The following is a 22,602-nucleotide window of genomic DNA, read 5'->3' as shown; positions in this document are numbered from 1 at the left end:
CCCTCCCCAGCCCCCCCTCCCCACCGCCACCAAAAAAAATAATTTAAGTTTATCTTTTTAAAAAATATTTTAAATTTCAAAATTTTATTTTCTCACCCTTATCCTCGACCCTCCCCCATCTCACCCCATCACAAAAAAAATTTAAGTTTGTTTTTACAAAAAAAATCAACTTCAAAAATTATTTTTACTCTAATATAAAATAAAAGATATTTTTCAAAACCATTTTTCATTCAAAAATCAAATACTAAAATATTTTTCCAGAAAGTATTTTCTACTCACCAACCAAATATGAAAAAATAAATCAAATATCTGATAAAATTTTCTGAAAACATTTTCCTTCTTATCAAACACACCGAGAACCATAATCTGACAACTGACAGTGGAAAAAGTACCTGCGGAATTGGCTTCAAAATGTCCATTAGCAAGAAATAGTTGATAGTGATAATAGAGGGAGAAAATCGTTGCAGACATGGGCCAAAATGAAGCCACCGGAATATTCCTCCGTTCCCCAATTCCGACGGCCCACGGCAAGAACGAATCAGCTAAAATCACATTGGGCTTTGGAACCCCGTCAAGTATACTATCAACCGGAGCTTCCATTTCAGTAAACACAGCTTTCATGAAACCTAACAAATCTTTGGCCTTGTCCTTTTCTGATGGAATTACATTTGGGATTGTTCGAAATTGGATATTATCTGGTTTTGCCTCTGATTTCAAAAAGCTGAACCATTCTTCTGTTACTATAACATAGACTTGAAGTAGATGATTTGGTATGGACGTTGCAGCTATGAGCTTGCACAGATTCATCAATGGATTGATGTGGCCTCTACCTGGGTACGGAATTGCCAATATGTGACAGCAACTAAATAGGGCTTCATCTACGTCGGCAGTTTCCATTTACAGATGAATTTGGGTAGAGTGACTTTCCCCTAGGGTTTTAGGACTGATAACGTTGAGATGCTAAATGACAACGATTATGTGGCCTAAATATCACCACAAATGTCAAATCTGTACTATCCTAAACTTTTTAAAATTAAGTTGCACAACACTTTTTTATATGCTTAGAACTATAATGTGAAAGAATTACTGTTCTGTTCATTTTTACTTGTGCACATTGCAAGAGCTTAATGCGTAGTTGGTACGTAGTACAACTCTACAAGCATTGTTGTGCTTCAAATGCTGACCAAGCTGCTACACTAAAGTTGAGAAATTTGTTTTCCTGTGTATATATAGAGGCTTAACGCTAAATGCCCTCCCAAAATATAAGGATGGGAAGAAACATATATGTATGTATTTTTTATATGGTGGCGGATTTAAAGTATGATGCAGTTTCGTTGAACCTACAATGGTCTAACTAGTTAGAGGTGTGAAAGAAATTAGATACTCTTGGCAGCTGAAACATATTACAGAAGTAGTTTATACATAATTTCTGCATTACTTCTTTATATACCAAACATTATTGCCTTGGCCTTGAGAACATTATATCCTGAATGAACTTGTTGATATTTCCTTGAATGGCTCCACCTTCAATTGCCCCTTGAAGGATCTTTCGTATTCCCATTGCTCTTTTCCTCATTTCTCTTCCGTCGTAGCTGTCAAGGTCCATAAAACTCTGCACAAGTAGAGCAATTTCATCTCTCTTAACCAGGTTCTCACTTTCCTGATTGACCCTCCACCCAATCTTCCAGTCCTCCACTATTTGTTTACTGTTGGTAAATTGATCAGCCACAATGGGGAATGTAAGAAACGGAACGCCTGCAAATGCACCTTCCTTAGTTGAATTCCATCCACAATGCGACCAAAATCCACCTACACTCGGATGACACAAAACTCTCAATTGGTCGCACCAAGGCACCACGATTCCCCTCTTCCCAATTCCATCTGTAAGTAAGGAAGAAGTCTCACGTGCCACCCAAAATGTACGGACACCACTGCTGTGCACGCCCGCTATAATTTCATCCAACTGTGTATTTGATATTGACAAGAAACTTCCTTGGGATATGTATAGAACAGAGTCGTTAGGTTGATCGTCAAGCCATGACATGTAGTTTGGACTAGGCTGGTTAGTCTTGAATTCGGTATTCAAGTAAGGGATTGTTGGACCAACTGTGAATATGGGGACTGGAATTTCAGCTTGTAAAGCCTCAATTACTTGAGATTCGAATGCTTCAATGGATTTGATGTGGACGTTGTAGCTATGAGCTTGCACAGATTCATTAATGGATTGATGTGGCCTCTACCTGGATACGGGATTGCCAATATATGACAATTAATTAGAGCTTGATCGACGTTGATAGTTTCCATTTATTGAGTCTTTTTGCCTTGTGAATTGGAAAAACGAAAACTGGGGTTTTAAGACTGACAAAGTTGACCAGATTGATGATCAACGAAGATGAAGGTTGTGTTGAGCAGCCAGAAAAAACGTTTTCTAGAAGAAATGACTGGTTTCTTACCTACTATTGTTGTGTTTCTAGGTAAGACTAATAAAATACTCCTTCCTCTCGCCTTTACATGTTATTTTTAGATTTGAAATATCATTATTTTATCGCACTATCTCTGTTAATTGATGTTAATTACATTAAGTTTTGATTCCTGCAACTCTTAATAAACAGAAGCATCTGTGAACTCATGGATGTTATGGGGTGGGAGGAAGATGATGCGCGTTGGGAGATAGGGAGAACATAATCAACATGGATGTTACTAGTAAACTCATTTTTACCGACAGTGTAAAGATGTAGTAGTAACAAGTAACATGGTTGTTGTATCATAGTTCCATGCCAACTTTACACTGATGTGGATCTTTTAATAGCTCCAATGCAATCTACAAGAAGGTTGGCATGAAGCTGCGCGCTATGAGATGGTCTTATAAACTTATCATATTTAAGCCAAAATCAGAAGTACATCATAGCCTATTGACTCGATCAATTGCATTCCCAGGTTAACAAGTCTTTATATACTCAATCATAGTTGTAAAAACAGCATAAACGGTCACAAAGTGCACTTAGATTTCTGCAACTCTTAATAAACAGAAGCATCTGTTTCACCTATACAGCAACACTAATCCAATACCACCAAAGCAGCCTGTCGAAATATAGGCAGAATGCCTATGAATAACAACAGGCAGAAACTTCCTTCTCATACCGAATGCAGTTACTAAATAAAGATATCAAAATGAACTACCATAAGTCAATAATTTCTCAAAAAGATGATACTGCATTTCAAGAATTCATACTTTCTGAAGGCAACTCACTCGATGTACAATAAATATGGAGGGCAAAATGAATATCCACACACCAGAGAGATAGTATCCCATGTTTCCAATGCAGACCAACAACACGCACTCTCAATAAATATCCATACATATAGCTGCTCAACGACAAACCAGCACTAAAGAGGTCAATAAAACCATGAGAATTTTCTTTCAGAACTAGACGTCGTATGGTGATCACATCAGTTCTGAAAGACAATTTTCAGTTGTTTAAGCAAAAGCATCCTACCGCTTGAAAAAGGAACGCCAGCAATCATATGCACAACACTTGGAGGAAAAGAGGCAATTTAGTACTATGTTCCTTATCCTTTTTCTCAAACCCCCAAACACAAGAGTTTCGTGATCTCATTAGCCTGGATATATTGAAATTGGAATTGATTTCAGGAAACGTAAAAACACAAAGACGCGAATCATTCTGAAGCCTCATATAGTACAAAATATAAGAGAAAATTGCAGTTGTATTTGGTGATTACCATGTCCATTTCAGCAAACAAGATATAAGCACACCACTCATATATAAAGGGCGAATGAATGACTTTAAACTTATAATCAATACACCTCCTAACAAATGAAAAATCATTCACCAAAAAGAACCTAACTCAGGTCTTTTATTAATGTCCTGATCCTTGAGAATCCTCCTCCGGAGATTGTTGCTGTTGTTGTTGTTGCTGCTGCGGATGTTGCATTCTTGCCTGCTGGTATATCTGGTTCAAAACCCCTAAATGACCCTCTTGAGATAATCCAAGTTCCAATCCTGGCAGTTGCTGATTACTTCCACCAAGAATTGAAGTAAAACTCATCGGATTCACACTTGTAGCTGCAGGCAGATCAAATCCAGGAAACCCAATTTTCTGTAAGTAATAATTTGAACTATCACTACTTGATGGAGCAGATGAGGATTGAAACCCAAAACTAGTGACAACAGGGGCAGGGGCAGGCCACATTCCTGCTGTAGCCAAATGGGGTCTTCCAAAATTCCCACAGATCATTGGCCAATTGGTCCTACTATTACTACTTCTACTGCTACCAGACCCCGCGATATTCGCCCCCGATTCAATCATTGAACCAGCTGATACAGAGATCCCCTGTTGGGAAACAGAGGCTGCTGCAGCTAAAGCCGAGGCAGGAATTGTCCCTGTGCCAGTAGCAGCAATAATCGATGGCTCGGCTTGCTGCAGCAGCCACTGAATTGTCTCACCATCAGATTTATGACCCAATTCGCGCGTAAGTTGGAAGATTCTTGCTGCACAGAGCGCCGGCATACGTATCCTCCTCCCTCTACCTTCAACTTTTGTATGCCTATCTTTTCTTTTAGGAGCAGCCGCCTTCTTCGTTTCATCATTTTTCAAAATCTGCAAGTCCTTTATCTGATCATGAGTAGACTTAATATTGTTGTTGTTAGCCTGTTTGGGATCCATCAATGGAAACTAGATGGGTCTACCTTGCAGGTTATAGTAATAATTATACCTTATAAATTTAAGAAAAAATAAAAAGAGGCTCTTTGTTTACTAGTAATAGAAAAAATGAAGATAAGTTTTGATTTTTTCTTTCACTTGTGTGTCCTGTTTGAGAGAAGAAAGTGACATCAAAGAAGAGACAAAAAAACAAAAGAGAAAAGAAAAAGGAGAGGAAAGTTCTAACAATGTTGTCATTTCAGGAGGTTTCACTTTCTATCACTCACAACAATATGAAAAGATGGAAACTTTCCTCTCAGTTCAGTAGCAATAGTGTGGCTAAACCATTACGCTGATGTGATACATTAATTTTAAAGTTTGTTTTCAACTGATGAAAAAATATGAATATGAGATGTCTATATATACATATTCAAAATTAATGTGTTGAATTATGGAATAAGCTTGTTATTCCTTATAAATAGTCTCTTTTTACTTGTTAAATTTTAACTTGACACGTCTATTAAAAAATAATTATCAATGCAGTACGTCAACCATTTTAATATAAAAAATGACTAGTAAAAAAATATCAAAATCAACATTTTTTTGACAAATAAATAAGAAAAAAGGGAATAATAGTAATGATAGCTAGCAGTATTCTTCCAGTTTAAACTGTTTAGCATTTTGATTCAATAGGGTCCTGAGAGAATAGAAAAAGAAAGAAGATGGGGAGCCAAATGGTCAAATTTCACGGGAAAGATGGAAACTTTACTTGGGTTTTTTTTTTTGTGTTGGTAGGTAAGGAAGGTAAATACAATACGAATATTTTCTCTATTTTAATTTATTTGTATTTTTTATTAATTAAAAAAAAGAGTCTATATTGTATTTTAACAATTTTCTACCTAGCACATCAAAATTAAATAATATTTTAACATATTTAGCAAAATCTATAATTTAAGATTATAATATTCGAAAAAAGAAATTATTTTTATAACTCTATCCAAATTAAAACAACACAAATAAATTAAAACGCATAGAATAATATATATTTTTAATGTGTAATTTGTCTAGTATAATAATTGAAGTCTTAACGCGCATTACATCGCATGGTATGACAATTGACATTCTAATATACTAATAATAGGATGTGTGTTGTGATGTTCACATGTGAGATAGCGCTACATGTGTAGGGTGGTGATGCATGCAAACGCTTGGGTATATATATAAATATATATATTACCTAAGATTATTATTCTTTTCATTCTATAGTTAAATGGTGAATCATTGTATTATTTAATTTAAGTCATACTTTAGTTTGACTTTATGAAGACGACTCTTGAATTTATATTGGTGATGATTTCAAATTTTCTTATATGCAATTTATTTGTTATTTAGATTGGTCCATAAGTATCTCTCTATATATTGATTGTGTTGTATTTCATAATTCAATTATATGTCAAAATTTACAGATGACAGAATTAATAATTTTGAATGAGCTAAAGAAAATGAAGGTCACATATATATGTAATTATTATCTATATATGTCAATTAAGTATTTAAACAATGATTATAACAAATAAGGAAAATGCACAAGTACCCTCTCCATCTATGTCCAAAATCCCAGAGACACACTTATACTATATTAAGGTCCTATTATTCCCCTAAACTTATTTTGTAAATAATTTTCTACTCCTTTTCGACCTACGTGACACTAGCTTGAAGAAAAAATGTCACCACCCACTGGGCTCACAAGATAGTGCCACGACGATCGAAAAGGGGTAAAAAATTATATATAAAATAAGTTCGGGGGCTAATAGGACCTGAGTATAGTATAAGTGTGTCTCTGAGAATTCGGGCATAGGTAAAGAGAGTACTTGTACATTTTCCCAAACAAATACATACTTTTATTTTGTAGGTTTAGACTATGAAATTGATACTGATGTACTAATGTGTGTGTATATATATATTGGTTGCTTCTAATCCACTCCCATGTTACCGCGGAGAATACATCAACAATCTTTTTTGTTATTAAATTTCATTAGAATACATGGACAATCTCTTAAATTTAGAAAATTATCTATTTACAGACCATTATTTACCATTTTTGCTATTATTCCCTATCATTTCAAAATGATATAAAAGTTCCTCTTTTTCCTACAAAAACTCAAACGTCCAAATACATTACTTTCCATTCCAAACCCACGCTTCCGCACTCCTATTTTCACTCTCATAATTTAATCAATTATCTCCTTCATTCTAATTCTGATTTCAAAAAGTTTCTCCCTCCAATCAATCAATTTTAAATTTGTCAATAGATAGTTATCATCTTCTCCGCTCTGTTATTCTTCGTTTTTTAATCAAGTTTTGGTACATATTTATTTAATATTGGGATTATCTAATTAAATACATCTAACACTGATCAAATTTAAAATCATGATGATCCTAAATGGGCTAAAAATAGCATTAATGACAATCTCCTCATTTACTAAAGAAGCACATTCATACATCTAAACATTAAGAGCATATGCCATGCTGAATAACCGATGCATTACTTTTTCAGAGGTGAATTCCTACCTAAGTGATTTCATCAACTTAGAGAAAGCAAGTTATCCCCAAGGAAAACTATTAATACCTTCCATCTTCGATCATTAAAAAAATGAATGTACGAATGAAATAAAGAATTACCATTTGAACGACATCTTAAATGTTGTTCGAAATATCCATTATAAAACGTTGAATGAATCATCCCTTGTTCACACTATTCTTTGCCCCGAGCACATTTGAACTAGCCTACTCATTATGGAATCTGGATATCTAAGATCTCCAAGGTTTCATGTGCATCTAAGACTAGTTATCATTGCAAATTCCTTACACTAAAATGCAAAACATTTCTATTGGCATAACGAATATGGAGTCCATATGTATTGTCCTACTCCACCTTCAAAAGTATTATTGAATAATTCTATACCTTCATCTCATGTGGACAATTCAAACTCTTCGATAAAATTCATATTATACGTAGAACCAAACCTTAGCTAGTGCTTTGGAATCTGTTTAACGACGTATTTCATAGATTGCAACTCAAAAATAACGTCCATCAACTAAAAAATTCTACATGATACATACTGAACTAGTTGAAACTGATTGAAACTAAATGTGAACGAAAAAATTGAAATGTGTGATACATAATTGCAACTACAAGCGATCTCATTGATTAACTTATACATACTCTGATAGTCATTAAAACTTGATAAAGTAAAAAAAAATTGTCAAAATTCTGTATATGATACTAAGTATAACATCATATACTCATTATGTGATATTTAATGTATCAGGTATACATCATGTTACAATGCGATACAATATACTTCATATTAAATTTAATCATACAATTTGAACTTTCTAATCTGATACATTCATAACACAAAGAGAACGAAACTAGGGTTTTACGTATCAACCTAATACATTTAAATCAAGATGCATAGTAATATGATATCAATTTAAACAACAATGTATGAGACTTTTTTAAAGCAACTAACAATGGGTTTATCAAAAAAAAAAAAAAAGCATAAGTTAGGAAACAGATACCCTGGGTAATGTACGTCGAGAAATTACATGAGCAACTTTTTTACCCCTTCTCTTGGGTGGATTTCCACATCCGCTTTAGACAATGAAAATACATTCTTCTTTGATTTTGCTTTCTCGAAATTTTGATTTGTCGTTGTAAATGAATCATGCAAGCTTTTAGATCTATTTTCACCCCATTTATGATCATCAATATCACAAATTTGATCAGTGTTAGATGTATTTAATTGAATAATCCTAATACTAAACGAAGGAGCATCCATATGTATGAGAAAATTGATGAAAAAAACGAACAAAATGGAGAAGACAATAACTACCTATTGACAATTTTGACTAGAGAGAGAAATCTTTTGAAATTCAAATTTTAGGATGGGGGATGACCGATTAAATTATGGGAGTGAAAATAGAGAGAAATTGAAGGAGTGAAAATAGGACGGGGAAAGAGGGTTTGGAATGGAGAGTAATGTATCCAGACGTTTGATTTTTTTTTTGAGAGGAGGGATTTTTGTATTATATTGAAAATGCATGTTCTCTTTTCTACTTCGTTGCTTGTTTTCATAGTTTACTCCTATCCCAGATTAAATTGAAGAAGCCTTTTTACGGCATTCCTTCTCAGACGTCTTATTCTTTCCAATGATCTAAACATCAAGATGACATTTCATGTTAGCTGTAACAAAAAAGATTGATGCACATTTTACATAAAGTATAAAAGCATTACACAAGTTCTTCTGTTTCTTGAAAACAGTAGCAGGTCCAAATAAAATTATTTCCTGGAGAACATCTAACTTCAAAGCAAATGATGAAGTGGATACAACAACAACGTACCTAGTAAAACCCCACAAGTGGGGTCTAGAGAGGGTGGGGTGTATGCAACGTTACCCTACCTCTAGAGGACTTGAGATAGAAAGACTGTTTTCGATAGACCTTGGTTCAATTAAAACATATCAAAACAGGTATGAAAAGAAAATAACGGAGAAAAGAACAGTAGTATATGCAACTAAAATGTAGTATTTATCATGTCACACCAAAAAGTAATACAGAAGAATAAAGGAGTACCTCCTCCCTCTATGTACAGCTGCGCAATAGAAATGGGCTGTATTCTCACACAAAGTTTGATCAATTATTGCAACACTAAGAATTGTCATGCTAAAATGCTCTCAGCGAGAATGCTGAATTCTCACATGATGGTGAGTGAGGATACAGTGTTTAAATCTGTTTCCAAAGTTGAACTTGAGAAAGATTAACTAACAAAAACAAAAGTTTATGAATTTTATAGAGTTAGAAACAATTCTACAGCAGATATATCATTCTATCACGACTAGAAAAGAACAATGCGTTCCAGGACATAGTAAATAGAAGGCATATCTTCGACTTTTCAGAACAAGGGCCTAAATATTATGCTGAATCAGCTAATAGATCTATTAATCACAAGTCAGAACCAAACATAATTTGCTTTTAGTGAAGCAAAAGAAGAGTTCCTCTCAAGCAGATGCATTTCCACCCTGATTGCCTTTAGTTTTTGTAGTAGATAATAAAATCTATTACGGAATCTTAAAAGTTCTATGGCAGAGAGATTTATCATTTTTTGTATATTCATCAAAGTAAAAGAAAGTAAAGCAACCTATGACACTATTATTTAGATTGCCAGAGCATGTTATTTAATCCAACCATGTTGTTTCATTCTTTTAGAACAAAATAATAAACAAAAGAGTACCTCTTCCAACGGCCAATATAAACATCCCAGTGGAAACCTGAAGGAAAGCAAAACCAAAACCATGCTAGTGACAAGGGAGGATATAAAACAGATAAGAGAATCACAAACATGATTCACATAAGCAAACTAACAAAGGTTATCCAATATTTGTTTACAGCAAACACCTCCACCACCACAAATTCCCAATAGAAGAGCAAAGGCCAGCCTAGCTAACAATCATATATACACAAATGGTGGGTGACAGAATGTTGGCATACATAAAGATAGACAGAAATAGTGCAAAAGAGATGGAAGCAAGGAACGAAAAATGTTTCATTACTAAAGTATAAATGTATTGTTATTAAAAAGTATTTAGGATAACTCTGAGGAACTAAAGAAGTTCATGCCTGTTCAATTGCTTATTATCTACAGGATATCAGTCCCAAGCTTCAAGCTTTGCTGCATAATCACACACAAGAAATTAACCCAATGTCTCATCATCTTTCTTTCCAGTGAGAAGACACTTTGATGATACATGAAATACAATATGTTGATTTTACCTGCATTTCACAAAATATGTTATACGGAAGTAGAAGTTGACTTTTATATGTGCAAACATCTACTTCTTCCACCATAAAACTAAATCAAGCATTTAAAACCACATTTCTCATGCTAATATTATCCAATGCATCCCCAGGTTCTGTCCAGTTAAGCAAGTAGTTTGCTTATGGTGCATTAGCCCATTAGCAATAGTGACACCAAGATGACTACTAAAAAGGATGCCTATTCTCTCTCACGCAGAGTAATTGGTGGTGCATCCCTCTCTTTGATTATTACCGGAAAGCTGCATGTACACCTGATGCACTCATAGTACTCCTCCTCCATCAGATTGCTGATGATTTGTAAGTCATTTTCCATCTTTACAAGGTACTCAAGGGCCTTGTTGTTTTACTGATAGAATGAAATAAGCTGAAAACTATAAATCATTTGGAAGTTGGGCCAAAACACTAAAGTATGTCCTGCAATCAATCAAGAGCCTCATGAACTTCATTTACATAGTGATAGTTTGATCAACTCTACAAGTATCAATGGTACAACGGGCCTCAGATTGTTTTCACCTAAAAAGATCATTATCTAACTCTTGATATGCTTCACCATCAAGTGAGCCATCTGTCATAATCTAAACATAACTAAGTGTAAGTGAGCAATGTATGCAAATCTCATGTAACTATATCCACACCTTCAATGCATGAAACCTCAAGCTGAATGTCATGCGTAGTCCCGTTGACTGTTACTAAGGGGTAAGACATATGAAGGTTCTGCAAACCAACCCCTCGACCCCCGATGGAGTGCCATGGCATACTGCACTATACTACCATTGATCTGTTCATTTTTTTAAGTAAAAAGGTTAGGAGAACACTAGGTAAAGAATTCTTTTACCAGCACATTGAAATCTCAGCATCATATAATCACAATCAATTTTCCTTGAGCCGAGGGTCCATTGGAAACAGCTACCTTCCAGGGTAGGGGTAAGGGCTACATACACACTACCCTCCCCAGACCCCACTTATAGGTTTAGAGTGGTTATGTTGTTGTCATATAATCACAATCATAAGTAAGCACATAGTACCTGAGATAGAGTAAGTATAACAGAAATATAAGGAAAACCTAAACTGCGCAAATAGTGTCAGAAGATACAGTAATGTTTAAAGAAATATAAGAAAGTTCACAACATATTTGTTGTTAGTAATAGAATGAAAAAAATTTATAAAATTACTGGTTGTGTGTTTACCACTGCACTATGTAGGAGTCATTCACCGTATCTACCAACTCCATCTCTTTCACAGATACCATTATATAAACTCTTTACTCTCGACCACTGTGATTGAATATGCATGAGTTCCAACTTTAATGAGTAAAAACAATATCGTTCCGCCTAGGTGGTCTGCCAGGAATACTTCCCGGCTTGAGCTTTGAAGCTTCGTGCCTAGCAAGTTCGGGGGGAACAGGACTGTCGCTTTGGATGAGCATTTGCTTAAGATCATAAAAGACTTCAGTATCCTGCAAGGTCAAAAACGTTGTGGCTACACCTGTCTTTCCTGCACGACCTGTACGTCCAATACGATGGGTGTATGCTTCAAGTTTGTTTGGTATATCATAGTTAATCACATGGGCCACATCAGGTATATCAATTCCACGACCGGCAACATCACTAGCAACTAACACATTATACTTCTTCGTCCTAAATCCTTCAAGGCTGATTTCCCTCTGCTCCTGTGATTTCCCACCATGCAGTGTGGTTACCCTATAGCCAGCTTTATCCAGATGCTTGGCGACCGTGTCAACCCGCTTTCTAGAGTTGATGAACACAATAGCAGTCTTATCTCCAAGCTCATCCAGAAACCTCTGCAGCTTAAACATTTTCTCAGATTCCTTTACCATGAAGACATGCTGAGTAATGAGGTCAGTAGCCTTTCCAGCAGTGCCAATAGTCACGACAACAGGATTTCTTAGGTAATTTCTAGCCAGCCGCTCTACGGCAGGTGGCATGGTAGCACTGAACATATAAGTGGTACGATAAATCTTATTCTCATCAAGCTTTTCATCCTCATTCTTTGGTTTCATATTACTTGAAGGCATTGCATCCAGTACACCAACAACTTGAGGTCCAAAACCCATATCAATCATCCGGTCAGCCTCATCGAGAACAACATAATTACACTGGTTCAGAACACAATAACGTCTCTCCAAGCAATCGAGAAGTCGCCCAGGGGTCGCAATCACAACTTCACATCCTTGCCTAATCCTAAAACCTTGCTCTTCTATGGACTGCCCACCAACAATAGAAACAACTTTGATACCCAAATAGTGTGCAAACTTGACGATCTCATCCTCAATCTGTTGAGCTAGTTCTCGTGTGGGTGCCATTACAACCGCATATGGCCCCTCTGCCTCATTCTCTTCACTCAATGGAGGAAGCCTAGTGATATAATTCAACAAAGGGAGAACAAAAGCAGCAGTTTTACCTGAACCAGTTTCTGCAACCCCAATCACGTCACGTTGTTGAAGTCCAAGCGGAATGGAAGCCATTTGAATCGGAGAGGGCTTCCTGTAGCCAGCCCTCTCAACCGCCTTAAGCAAATCTGTAGTTAAGGCGCTCTCAGCCCAATTCCTCATGGGACGGGGTATCCTCGACCCCTTATAGGATATGTTGTAATCCTCCCTAAATATCCTCCAATCTCTCTCTGTCATTTCCTCCAGCTTCTTATCTGTCCAGTGGCGATCAACCCTCATGTCAAAAGTGTCATACAAATCAGCAATTTGTTCCTTCTTCTTCAAGGCAGCTGCTTCTACTGCAGTCGCCTCAACGCCTCCCTTCTTCCAAATCTCCTCCTGTATCTTCCTCTCATTCTTGATGGCAAGCTTCTTCTGCTCCCTTCGATCGATTCCACCAAAGAATCCGCGACCAAAGTGTGGACGGGCTTCGTGAGGGTTTAGATAAAGAAGGTTCACGTCACGAGAAGTGTCTTCAGAGTTCTCCCAGTCGAAAGATGATCGGAGTTTTGCACAGGATGTAATCACCCGTTTCTTGGGTTTCTTAGATCCCAAATATTGCTCATGAATAGCTTCAAGTTCCTTCTCTGCCGGATTCTCCAATCTAACTCGATTTAATTCCTTCTCTCTATCTCTGTCACTGTTCCTGTCTCTCTCTCTTTTTCGGTTCTTTTCGCTACAGTGGTTATCGGAGGAAGGGCGGTTGTACTTAACCTGAAGATGTTCGTGGCCGCGTTTCTGATCGGCGATCTCGTCATGGAGGGCTAACTGCTCTCTCTGTGATTTGGTGAGGTACACCGGCTTCTTGGACGGATCCAGCTTGATTCCGACGGGCCGGTTCATGCTTCTCTCAGATGTGGTCATCGTTTAGAAGACGGGGTGAAAGGGGATCGGTTAGGAGAAGAAGCAAAGTTGGGAACTATTTATAGGGCACAAACCGACCTAAAGAGAATTTGAAATTTGGCGCGGATTGGGCGCGAGAGCAAAAACCTAACCAAAAAAGGCTATAACAACTCAATTTAGTCTTTAGCTCAAACGTGGACTCTGTAATCAAATCGGAAATCAAAATATAACCAAAGTAGGAAATAACGAAAGAAGGATTAAAAAGGGAAAACAAACATTTTTTTGGAAAGAAATTTCAAACTATTTTAAGAAAATAAAAATTTATCATATTTGAAACCAGTCCTATTGTTATGTCTAACTTTTTACAAATAGTTATCTCAAATTATTTGTTTATTTATCAAACTAAAGCAAAATTAATTTTAAAAATTCAATTCCGTCCATATAATTAATATATATTTTTAAAAAAGCGTAATCAAGTTTATAAGTTAAAAATAAATTTTTTTTCGAAGGAGCGGATAAATGAAAAAAATAGTAAAATTACTCGATTTTATTTATGATTTCTTAAAAAGCTCATAGGAAAAAGTGGACAACTGATATAGGATAGGAGTAATTACTTAAGAAAGCATTGAAAGTTATCCTGACAAATTGGAAGAATTAAGAAAATTTTGAGTAGATCACTTGTTCTTGCTTGGCCACTAAGTTGCCTTTTTCTTAGTAACAAGTTACCTAACTAATTTATTTATCTTTGAGAAATAAGGTCTTCGAAATAACTTGTGTGCACCATTATTAATTTTACTGGATATTAAAACGAATGGAAAGATATCACCTACTAGTATTGTTACTTCTAAGCATAAACCAAAAACCCCTTAATGATTGAAGTGTGCATGTACCTTTTGAAGTATATGTTCCTTTCAGTTTAGCTTAAGCATATTTGCACTTTAAGGCTAAAAAAGAGAACAACACACCCAGAACTACAGCAAAAATGGAAGTTTAAGCCTTCACTACCACAACTTGTGAAATTAGATCTTAGACCTAACTCACACCCCAAATGTCAGCTCAAAGGAGGAGGATTGCCCAAGTCTTATAAGAAATCCACCCATCTCATTAACCACTGATGTGGAATTTTTATCATTCTTTTAACACAACTAGAAAAGCTACTATTCATATATGTCAACAGTGTAATTTCATTTACCTATACATGCATACTACTATACATATTTTGAACAAAATTCCAATCAACATTCAAAACTTTTGGTGAGAGACAAGGACAAAGAAAATGCTGCAGACCCATCAAACTTTAATGAGAGTTTAAACGGCGAACTAAGTGTACAGAAAATTAGAAACTATCTCAAAACTCATTACAGAAACTGTTAATTACATTACAGAGGTTACATGAAATGTGAAGACCTCGATTGTCAGGGATTGAAGCAAAATCAATAACCTTGAGCACCTCTCCAAGAATTGTATGCAATTCAAGGCTCATAAAAACCTGCAAGTAATTATTAATTGTCAAAAATGATTGTTGGAATCAACTAAGGTAAACGCAAAGAAAGAACATAAATAAAGAACTAATATGCGACAAGAAGTGTAAGCATCCTATTAAAATATCTAGCTCTTTAAAACATCATATAACAAAGTACTCCAAGTATAACCTGGAATGAAATTGCTACCTATGACCTCTTAGGGGTACAACCTTGCATAACATTTTTGAAAATCTCATTCTAATAAGGGTACAAGGGGTAGACTACCTTGGTGGAGGATATCACTTAACACCTAGATTTTAGTATTGTTGTAGGTCCTAAAAATGTTTCAAAGGAGAGTTCATCCTCAAGGATTAAAGATGTGAACAATCAACTAAAGGATCAAACTAGAGTATTTCCTGAAAGATTTGCAACTCTGGACCCTAGAGCAAGTGGTGTAGTCGATAAAAAGCTTCCAGGCCTTAAAAGTATCACCAAGTGGTGCAAGTTATGATGCTTTACCAGCAATAGAGGGTACTGGATTAAAACAGATGCTGATTGCAAAGTAAAACCGCATAGAATTACAGTCATTCTCTTCTGTTGTTGCGTAAACATACTCATGCGTCATCATCTCAGTCTTTTATCTCAATTTGTAGTTCAGACTGGGTGATGGAGCTCCAGACGGAAAAATGTTCAAGAAAGAGTGTTAATATGATCCTATGTGCGTCTACTGTAAGAGCTTTAACGGTATTATATACAACTAATAATTAGGAGTATGTAGTATGGAGGTGTGAGCAAATGTTAATACAGAAGAACAAATGACTACCTCCTTCCTTCCATGTGCAATGCTAATGTAAGAGAAATGGGCTATAATCATTAAGTGTGATTGTTGTACTGCAATAATAGTTGAATTAGTATTCTTGTGAAAAGTGGACATTAGGAAAACCCCAATGCTAGCTCAAGGTGAGCATTGTCCGAGATCGTATAAGAAGACAATAACTCATTTCATCCATCAATAAGGACACTGAAATTAGTCATGCTAAGATGTTCTTTAAATCGCTGAATCCTCACATTATGGTGAGGCTGCAATGATTATCTCTTCTTGCAGAGTTTAACTTTCTAGATATAAACTAATACAAAAAGAAACTTACTAAATATTAGAAATTGTATTGTGTAGATACATCTTTTTTTACCAATCAGTAGATATATCTTCTATCACAACTAGAGGAGAATACTGTGTGATAGCCTGATAGAGAGATGGGCACTAAATACAGTAAGAGAGTACATGAAAGGCATATCCTAACTTTCACAACAAGGACCTTCCCGATGATGCAAAATCAGTCATTTTTTATCTTGTGATTGTTATTCACATTTGCTACTCCTGAACTCTTATCATTTCCCAGTCAAGATCAGCCATAACTGAAAGAGCATGATGATAAAGAGGCCTCATAGTGTAGTCATACCTCATATATTACATCAGAAAATGATTGTTGGGAACATTATAAGTTCCGTGCATTAAATGGGTAGAGGCTCTCTTTTAAGTGCTCCTCCCATTTCCATCCTCCAAGATTGATCTACCAAAGATGTCAACTCCCTACAGATTACCACCAATGCAGCTATTAGAGAAGGAACCAAATTTTTAATACAATAAGAGCAGGGTACATATATCTCATCTTCACAGTCAGCTGCGATCAGTTAAATATCAATCAAGAACCAGAAATGAATTGCTAGAAAAATAGAAGTACCAGAAACAAAATAATGATTTATGTCTTCCAATTAAATTCCATCTTTTGACTATGCTAAGTTGAGAGTTGAATGCAGTTCTGTCTCACTTATGCAGTTCTGAATCCTTTAAGGATAACAGTGAAAAATATAGCATTTATTAATCTTTTACTCAGACATTGCCAACTGTGTAAGCGTAAAAAAGCATATCCTTACATCATCTACCCCTTCTATTTCAAATTGATTGTTTTAGTTTTCCCTTTTCTGTGATAAGTTTTCACCTTTTATTGCAAACAATTAAAAGTTTGACACACTCAAATTTTACATTTTCAACATTTGAAGAATTACTCTGTTGTTTGCCTGTTTTTTTCTTCTTTTTTTTTTTAAGATCCAGAAGTTTGTCCGGAGCCAACCCTTTTGGTCGCTGCAGCCTTCGAAATTCTGGGCTGATGTGCCCGCTCCTCTACCATTCTCCACTAAAATATTTAACTTAGTTCTCTTGGCATGGGGATCAAACTTGTGAATCAAGATACAAGTTCCTCAACCTTTGCAAATTGAGCTGACCCGGGGAGGCATCTCTTTTTTTGGCTGTTTCTCTTACAGAAATACACATTATCAAAAAAATACAAATTCAGTGTTTTTATATTTTAAAAAATTGTAGAAGGCAAACAAGTTATGCAATTTGAAACGGAGAGTAAACGGATATTTCTTTATCATGACACCTGATATCACTATGGGACAACCATATGTGACCAAGGAAGTGCCCAAGGTAGTATATGCGGCTTGTATGGTAGTCGCAGAGCAGGAGTTTGAATCCTGACTGATGATCCAAGCCTAGTGGAGTAGGGTAGAGGAAAAATCCCAGTATCCACCAAGTCTGGAAGTGGCAAACAATGGATTTCCCAGTTATCAAGAAAAAGGGACAGGGAGTCTGTGAAAAGTTTCCAGAGTTCACAAGTTATGGATAATTGACTTCCTTCACGACGTCACCAATAAGTGTCGATAAATTTTCTCGACATCAATAAAAACCTCAAGTGAATAATGTTAGACATCTAGTATGGTGATTCATTTCCAATAAAATAACATATGTAAACAACAATAACAAATGGACCAAATCAGGAACTTACTTGAGGTCATGGCTGACAACAAGTAAAGTTAGCTCCTTCTTCAGATCTTTTAACAATTTTGCCACATCTGCACGAGCCTTCCAATCTGATTTCCCTCACAAACAATGAACTTTTTTAGAAACTGAGGTTAGGTACTCAAATATAGTTGAAGTGGAGCCAAAAATACAAAAAAAAAATTGTCCATCTAATAACTAATCTATATTTAAAAACAAGTATTTCATTTTTAAAAAGGACTAGGCTAGCTATATCATACCAAACAAAAGAAATAGTAAAATAAGCTTTCAAAATCTTTGTGGGAATAGCTTCACTCCATAAAACAGTCCTGCTGCTCAATACAACCAAGCCTCACTACCATTATACAACATGCAATCCAAAGAGAGGTGTGATCTAATTGGCAAGCTCTTGAACTTCACTTGTACCAACCATAGCAAAGAATTAACTATATAAAAGATTTCAAAATAGCCCTTGTAAAATATCAGCAAAAGCAAATATGAGAGCTAGTACACAGTTAGCAGAAAGAGTGTTCTAACACAACAATGTGTACATCGATGTATATTTGGTGAATAAGATCTGATCGCCCTACAAGGAACTCTGAGCTTCTACAAGAAGAATAAAAAAAAATTGCTTTTAAGTGAAGCCAAAGAAGAGTTCCTCTAAAATAGATATAGAGATCCCACCCTGGTTACCTTTAGTTCTGGAGAATTTGCAACCTAACATAGAATATTAATATTCTACGGCAGAAAGATTTACATATTTCAGCATATTCTTCATAAAGTAAAAGCAGGTAGCATAACCTGTGACTCTATTCTTTATATTACCAAAGCTAACTACTCGTCCTATTCTTACTTGTTTGTCATTATTAACAGCTCAGCCTATAGGGTTTACTAAGAGTTGACAATCTTGGTGTCTCTGTCATAAGATAACAAGTTAGGACTTTTGTAAGAACAGACTACTCAGATTACAGAATATGGAAGATGGAATCAAGACTTCAATAACCACGGTGAGGAAAAGGGTTGTTCATCAAATATAACAAAAGTAAAATGCTTGTGCAGGCATAGCAACTCCCTCTGTACCCTTTTCAACTTTAACCTAGAAATCACAACTATTCTTGTTCTGTAAAGCATACTTACGTGGGAGAATAAAAAACTGATGAATCAAATACCTAATAAGGGAAAAACATCAAAAGGAAAAAAAAAAGGTAAACCAAAAAAATAAAATGAAATAGACCATAGAAAGCTTCTTCATACCAAGACCAGCAAGAGGCTCATCCAATATTAATAAATCTGGTGTTTGAACCTGTGCAAAGAGAAAATATGTTAACAGACAGATGATCAATCAAAATATCAATAATATTTTGCACACAAATAGGCATACACATGTTTATACAAATGCACATATACACTTCCTATTTTTCATAGATGAGAAATCCTTACTAACTGAATAGCAAGGGCTAGCCGACGTTTGTAACCACCGCTTAATGAATGGGGATCCTTATCCAAAGATATTCCTGTTAGACCAACCTAGGAGTTATCAACCACATAAAAAGCTGTCATGATTTGCTGGAAAGCAGACGAGCTTTTCTCCTTTGGAATAGAAAATTAAATGACAGTTTAAATCACACTTAAAAGGAATATACCGACATAATGGCCTTTTGAAGTCTAGAAGCAAGAAGCTCTCTTAATTGTAGGCCACCCTTTTGTCTTGGCCACCCAAATGTAACTTCATCAAGAACAGTGTCTGCAACAAAGTATCTGTAGAACAGTGAAACAGACAAATCAAGATAAATAAACTGTTGTTGGAACCAAAAAGAACTGTTTAAACTTTATATTCCTACCTAACACATGCAATACTCACTTTACCAATATGTATGCAAATATATAAATCTATACTTATGTAAATAACACCAGAATTGAGAGGTAAACAAAATAGTGTTTAGATAATCGCAATGCTGATGATTCATATAATCTGCACTTGGAATAAATTGATAACTGGAGGAGCTTTTGTCTTTTCAGTAAAAACAGCAAATGAAAATGCATAATGTTTATTATGAACCTCAAGATTAAAATTGCAATGTATCGCAAAGAACATCCTAACAGTGCATGAAACACACAGTCAATAAATGAATACCTCTCAGGAAATTGGAAAACAATGCCAACTCTTTCAGGTTGTAAGGGTTCAGGAGACTTAATCTGTTGATCATCATCACCATATCTTTGCACATATATTGAACCTGATGTTGGTTTGCTTAACCCTGCAATCAGCTGCATGGAGAACGTCCAAGATAAAAAACAAGCCTGAACAAGGTAATATTTGGAGGTTGAAAGGAGAAAAACTAAAATGAATTTGAATACAAAAGACAAAATCAAAAGGAACACCTGCAACAAAGTAGTTTTTCCACTGCCACTCCGTCCAAATATCAAGCCAAAACTACAAAAGATCCATGTCAAATCCACACAGAGCCTCTTCAAATGCATTTCAGCATTTGAGATTCTAGTTTCTTTGTAGTGATACTGTTCTGTAGACAGCTTGATATGTCTTTACATATATTATTAACAGTTAGGACATTCAAAAACTATATGAAAACACTGGATTCTGATCTCATGCGTGCTTCTATCCAATCAAGAAAATGGACAATATAATCTCTAGTTAGCTCTTAGCAGGATCAGTTGGAAAGATGACAAAGAACTTCTACAGCGGTAATGGAATGTAGTGTATTTGAATTTTAGCAACAGACTGTACCTTTTCTCAGGGATGGAAAGGTTGACTTGACTCAGTAGATCGATCTTGGTTCCTGGAGGTCGATAAGAGACATCCCTTATCTCCAAATCCATAAAAAAAAGAAAAAGATTCCACATCTATTATTACCACCTCCACTATACGACCACAATATGTTCAATAATCTCTGGACAGCCAAAATAGATAAATTATAAAGAGAAAAACTGACTGAATTTGAGTTCAGCATGTAGCATGCCTTGTAACTTCTGATAGAACTAGAGTTATCAGTGTTTCTAATACTTATTAACCTCTAGGGTATGGAAAATTGAAGAAAGAGAAATCATTTGGGAATTTAATAAAAAGTTGTTGAATGACTTTTTGGTTAAAGAGTGTATATGTTACAGAATAAGGTATCACCACTTAATTAACATAACTCCTTTCTCCGCCAGTCCAGTGACGGAGCCATACACTACGAAAGGAATTCAATTGTCAGGAAGTTAAAATCGCAAATAGGTGAAAATTATGTTTTCTTGTTCAAGAAAGATCTCAAATTCCCTATACATAAGAGTAGAAAGGTACAAATCAGCATGCCATTTTGTATTTTTCTTCTTTATGAATCCCCTTATCAGAATTAATGGCTTAGCCACTGCTGTCACCTAGAAGAAGAGAAAAAAGAGAAAGCCTGTGATATATCCATTGCTTCTGCTCGTATATAGATGATACAAAGCGCCTGCAATAGTTATCAAGTTCCAGAAAAGCTCAAATACCACCAATCTCCTTCAGATAGACTGAACCTCTGAACCTAAGAAGTTAGCAAATTCATAACAACCGAAGCTATCGAGTATCCCTAAACCCAGAGAAAAGAAAGCAAACAAATAATGAAGAAAAGAGTAAACCGGGATACAGAGAGATACAATTATAGAAAACAGTACAAAACGATGGCCATTGAAAAGTTGAAAGGTAAGAGGGCTTTACTTCGAAACAGGAGTAATCGCAGGAAACGGATAGTGCTTCCACCTTTCTGTAATAGAAATGAGAAAATTCAGCTGAAAATTCTGAAATTATAGTATCCACTTCCAGTAAGAACCGGAGAAAAAAACTAAAGGAGCGAGACTCACCTGAATCGCCGGTGAGGATAGGAAAACGTTGATGATGATCTTCCAAAAATGGAGGAACTGGAGCTGGAAATTAGTAGAGACGACGAGGGAAGTGGAACGCTTCCCATTTTCTGATCTCAGAGCCTGCGGAACAAAAATGTAACCAGAGAAAATTGAGGGGAGATGAACGTTGGCGCCGCAATTGAGCTGGGTTATTTAGATTGTGTTGTTGAGTTCCTGGGTTGTGGACGGGTCGGGTAGAATGGAAGTTTTAAAGGAAAAATTGTATATAATACTTAAACAAATTATTAATTCAAATTAAATGTTATAACTATAGTTTGACTTAATTATATTCCATAATAAATTGTTGTTATTTCGACTCTGAATCTCGCTCGTCATTCTCGTTCTCTCCCTCGCCTTTCTCACTTTTATACAAACTCAAATATATAAAATGTGTTTGTGTTCGTATAAAACGAAAGAAAATTGTATATATACATACATTTTTTGTTCCCCTCTCTCTTCTCCCAGATCTCGCTCACCACTCTCCAGATCTCGCTTGCTCACTCACCTCTCTCACTTTATACAAAACGCAAATGTAAAAAATGTGTTTGTATTTGTATAAAGCGATAGAAAATTGTATATATATA

The 22,602-nt window shown here is 35.6% G+C and overlaps 5 protein-coding genes across 6 annotated transcripts in view; all 5 read right to left on the bottom strand.

Moving 5' to 3' along the window:
* LOC107011378 (UDP-glycosyltransferase 87A2-like) overlaps positions 1-934 on the bottom strand; it is a 4,210-nt gene extending 3,276 nt beyond the window's left edge. Inside the window, exon 1 of the mRNA XM_015210857.2 lies at positions 393-934. Coding sequence (XP_015066343.1) covers positions 393-897 — 505 coding nt within the window. The 5' untranslated portion in view covers positions 898-934. The remainder of the gene's footprint in view (positions 1-392) is intronic.
* Positions 935-1,114: 180 nt separating this feature from the next.
* On the bottom strand, positions 1,115-2,472 carry LOC107010024 (UDP-glycosyltransferase 87A1-like). Its single transcript, XM_015209302.2, has one exon. The coding sequence runs from the start codon at positions 2,042-2,044 to the stop codon at positions 1,457-1,459; it is 588 nt and encodes a 195-aa protein (XP_015064788.1). The 5' UTR covers positions 2,045-2,472; the 3' UTR covers positions 1,115-1,456.
* A 1,156-nt stretch (positions 2,473-3,628) lies between these two features.
* On the bottom strand, positions 3,629-4,874 carry LOC107009294 (transcription factor TCP20-like). The gene has a single exon (XM_015208605.2). The coding sequence runs from the start codon at positions 4,684-4,686 to the stop codon at positions 3,880-3,882; it is 807 nt and encodes a 268-aa protein (XP_015064091.1). The 5' UTR covers positions 4,687-4,874; the 3' UTR covers positions 3,629-3,879.
* A 3,051-nt stretch (positions 4,875-7,925) lies between these two features.
* Positions 7,926-14,009, bottom strand: LOC107009542 (DEAD-box ATP-dependent RNA helicase 21-like). Of its 2 annotated transcripts, none has more exons than XM_015208885.2 (2): positions 11,730-14,009; positions 7,926-11,567 (listed from the first exon to the last, which is right to left on the bottom strand). In XM_015208885.2, the coding sequence occupies exon 1, from the start codon at positions 13,853-13,855 to the stop codon at positions 11,846-11,848; it is 2,010 nt and encodes a 669-aa protein (XP_015064371.1). In that variant the 5' UTR covers positions 13,856-14,009; the 3' UTR covers positions 7,926-11,567; positions 11,730-11,845. The 2 variants fall into 2 exon arrangements, with proteins under 2 accessions (XP_015064371.1, XP_015064372.1); XM_015208886.2 differs by having other exon boundaries at positions 7,926-10,497.
* Positions 14,010-15,063: 1,054 nt separating this feature from the next.
* On the bottom strand, positions 15,064-22,187 carry LOC107008732 (ABC transporter I family member 11, chloroplastic). The gene is made up of 11 exons (XM_015207878.2): positions 21,977-22,187; positions 21,834-21,879; positions 20,883-20,962; positions 20,519-20,570; positions 20,271-20,404; positions 19,780-19,894; positions 19,577-19,663; positions 19,391-19,439; positions 18,144-18,228; positions 16,758-16,888; positions 15,064-15,323 (listed from the first exon to the last, which is right to left on the bottom strand). Exons 1-10 carry the CDS (start codon positions 22,081-22,083, stop codon positions 16,810-16,812), a joined length of 834 nt encoding a protein of 277 aa, XP_015063364.1. The 5' UTR covers positions 22,084-22,187; the 3' UTR covers positions 15,064-15,323; positions 16,758-16,809.
* Between the last annotated feature and the right edge of the window lie 415 nt (positions 22,188-22,602).

This window comes from Solanum pennellii, chromosome 2 (genome assembly GCF_001406875.1).
Source record: "Solanum pennellii chromosome 2, SPENNV200".
Taxonomy (NCBI): Eukaryota; Viridiplantae; Streptophyta; class Magnoliopsida; order Solanales; family Solanaceae; genus Solanum; species Solanum pennellii.
Note: the sequence above shows the minus strand (reverse complement) of the source record. Positions and strands in the feature narration are given on the sequence as shown.

What these genes read in the sequence shown, in the direction of transcription:
- LOC107009542 (XM_015208885.2), bottom strand. Translation starts at nt 13,855, where the DNA reads ATGACCACATCTGAGAGAAGCATGAACCGGCCCGTCGGAATCAAGCTG.
- LOC107010024 (XM_015209302.2), bottom strand. Translation starts at nt 2,044, where the DNA reads ATGTCATGGCTTGACGATCAACCTAACGACTCTGTTCTATACATATCC.
- LOC107008732 (XM_015207878.2), bottom strand. Translation starts at nt 22,083, where the DNA reads ATGGGAAGCGTTCCACTTCCCTCGTCGTCTCTACTAATTTCCAGCTCC. An exon ending in TATCCTCACCGGCGATTCAG is followed by an intron (nt 21,880 to 21,976) that starts GTGAGTCTCGCT and finishes TTTCTATTACAG; the next exon opens with AAAGGTGGAAGCACTATCCG. An exon ending in TTCAAAAGGCCATTATGTCG is followed by an intron (nt 19,664 to 19,779) that starts GTATATTCCTTT and finishes GATAACTCCTAG; the next exon opens with GTTGGTCTAACAGGAATATC.
- LOC107009294 (XM_015208605.2), bottom strand. Translation starts at nt 4,686, where the DNA reads ATGGATCCCAAACAGGCTAACAACAACAATATTAAGTCTACTCATGAT.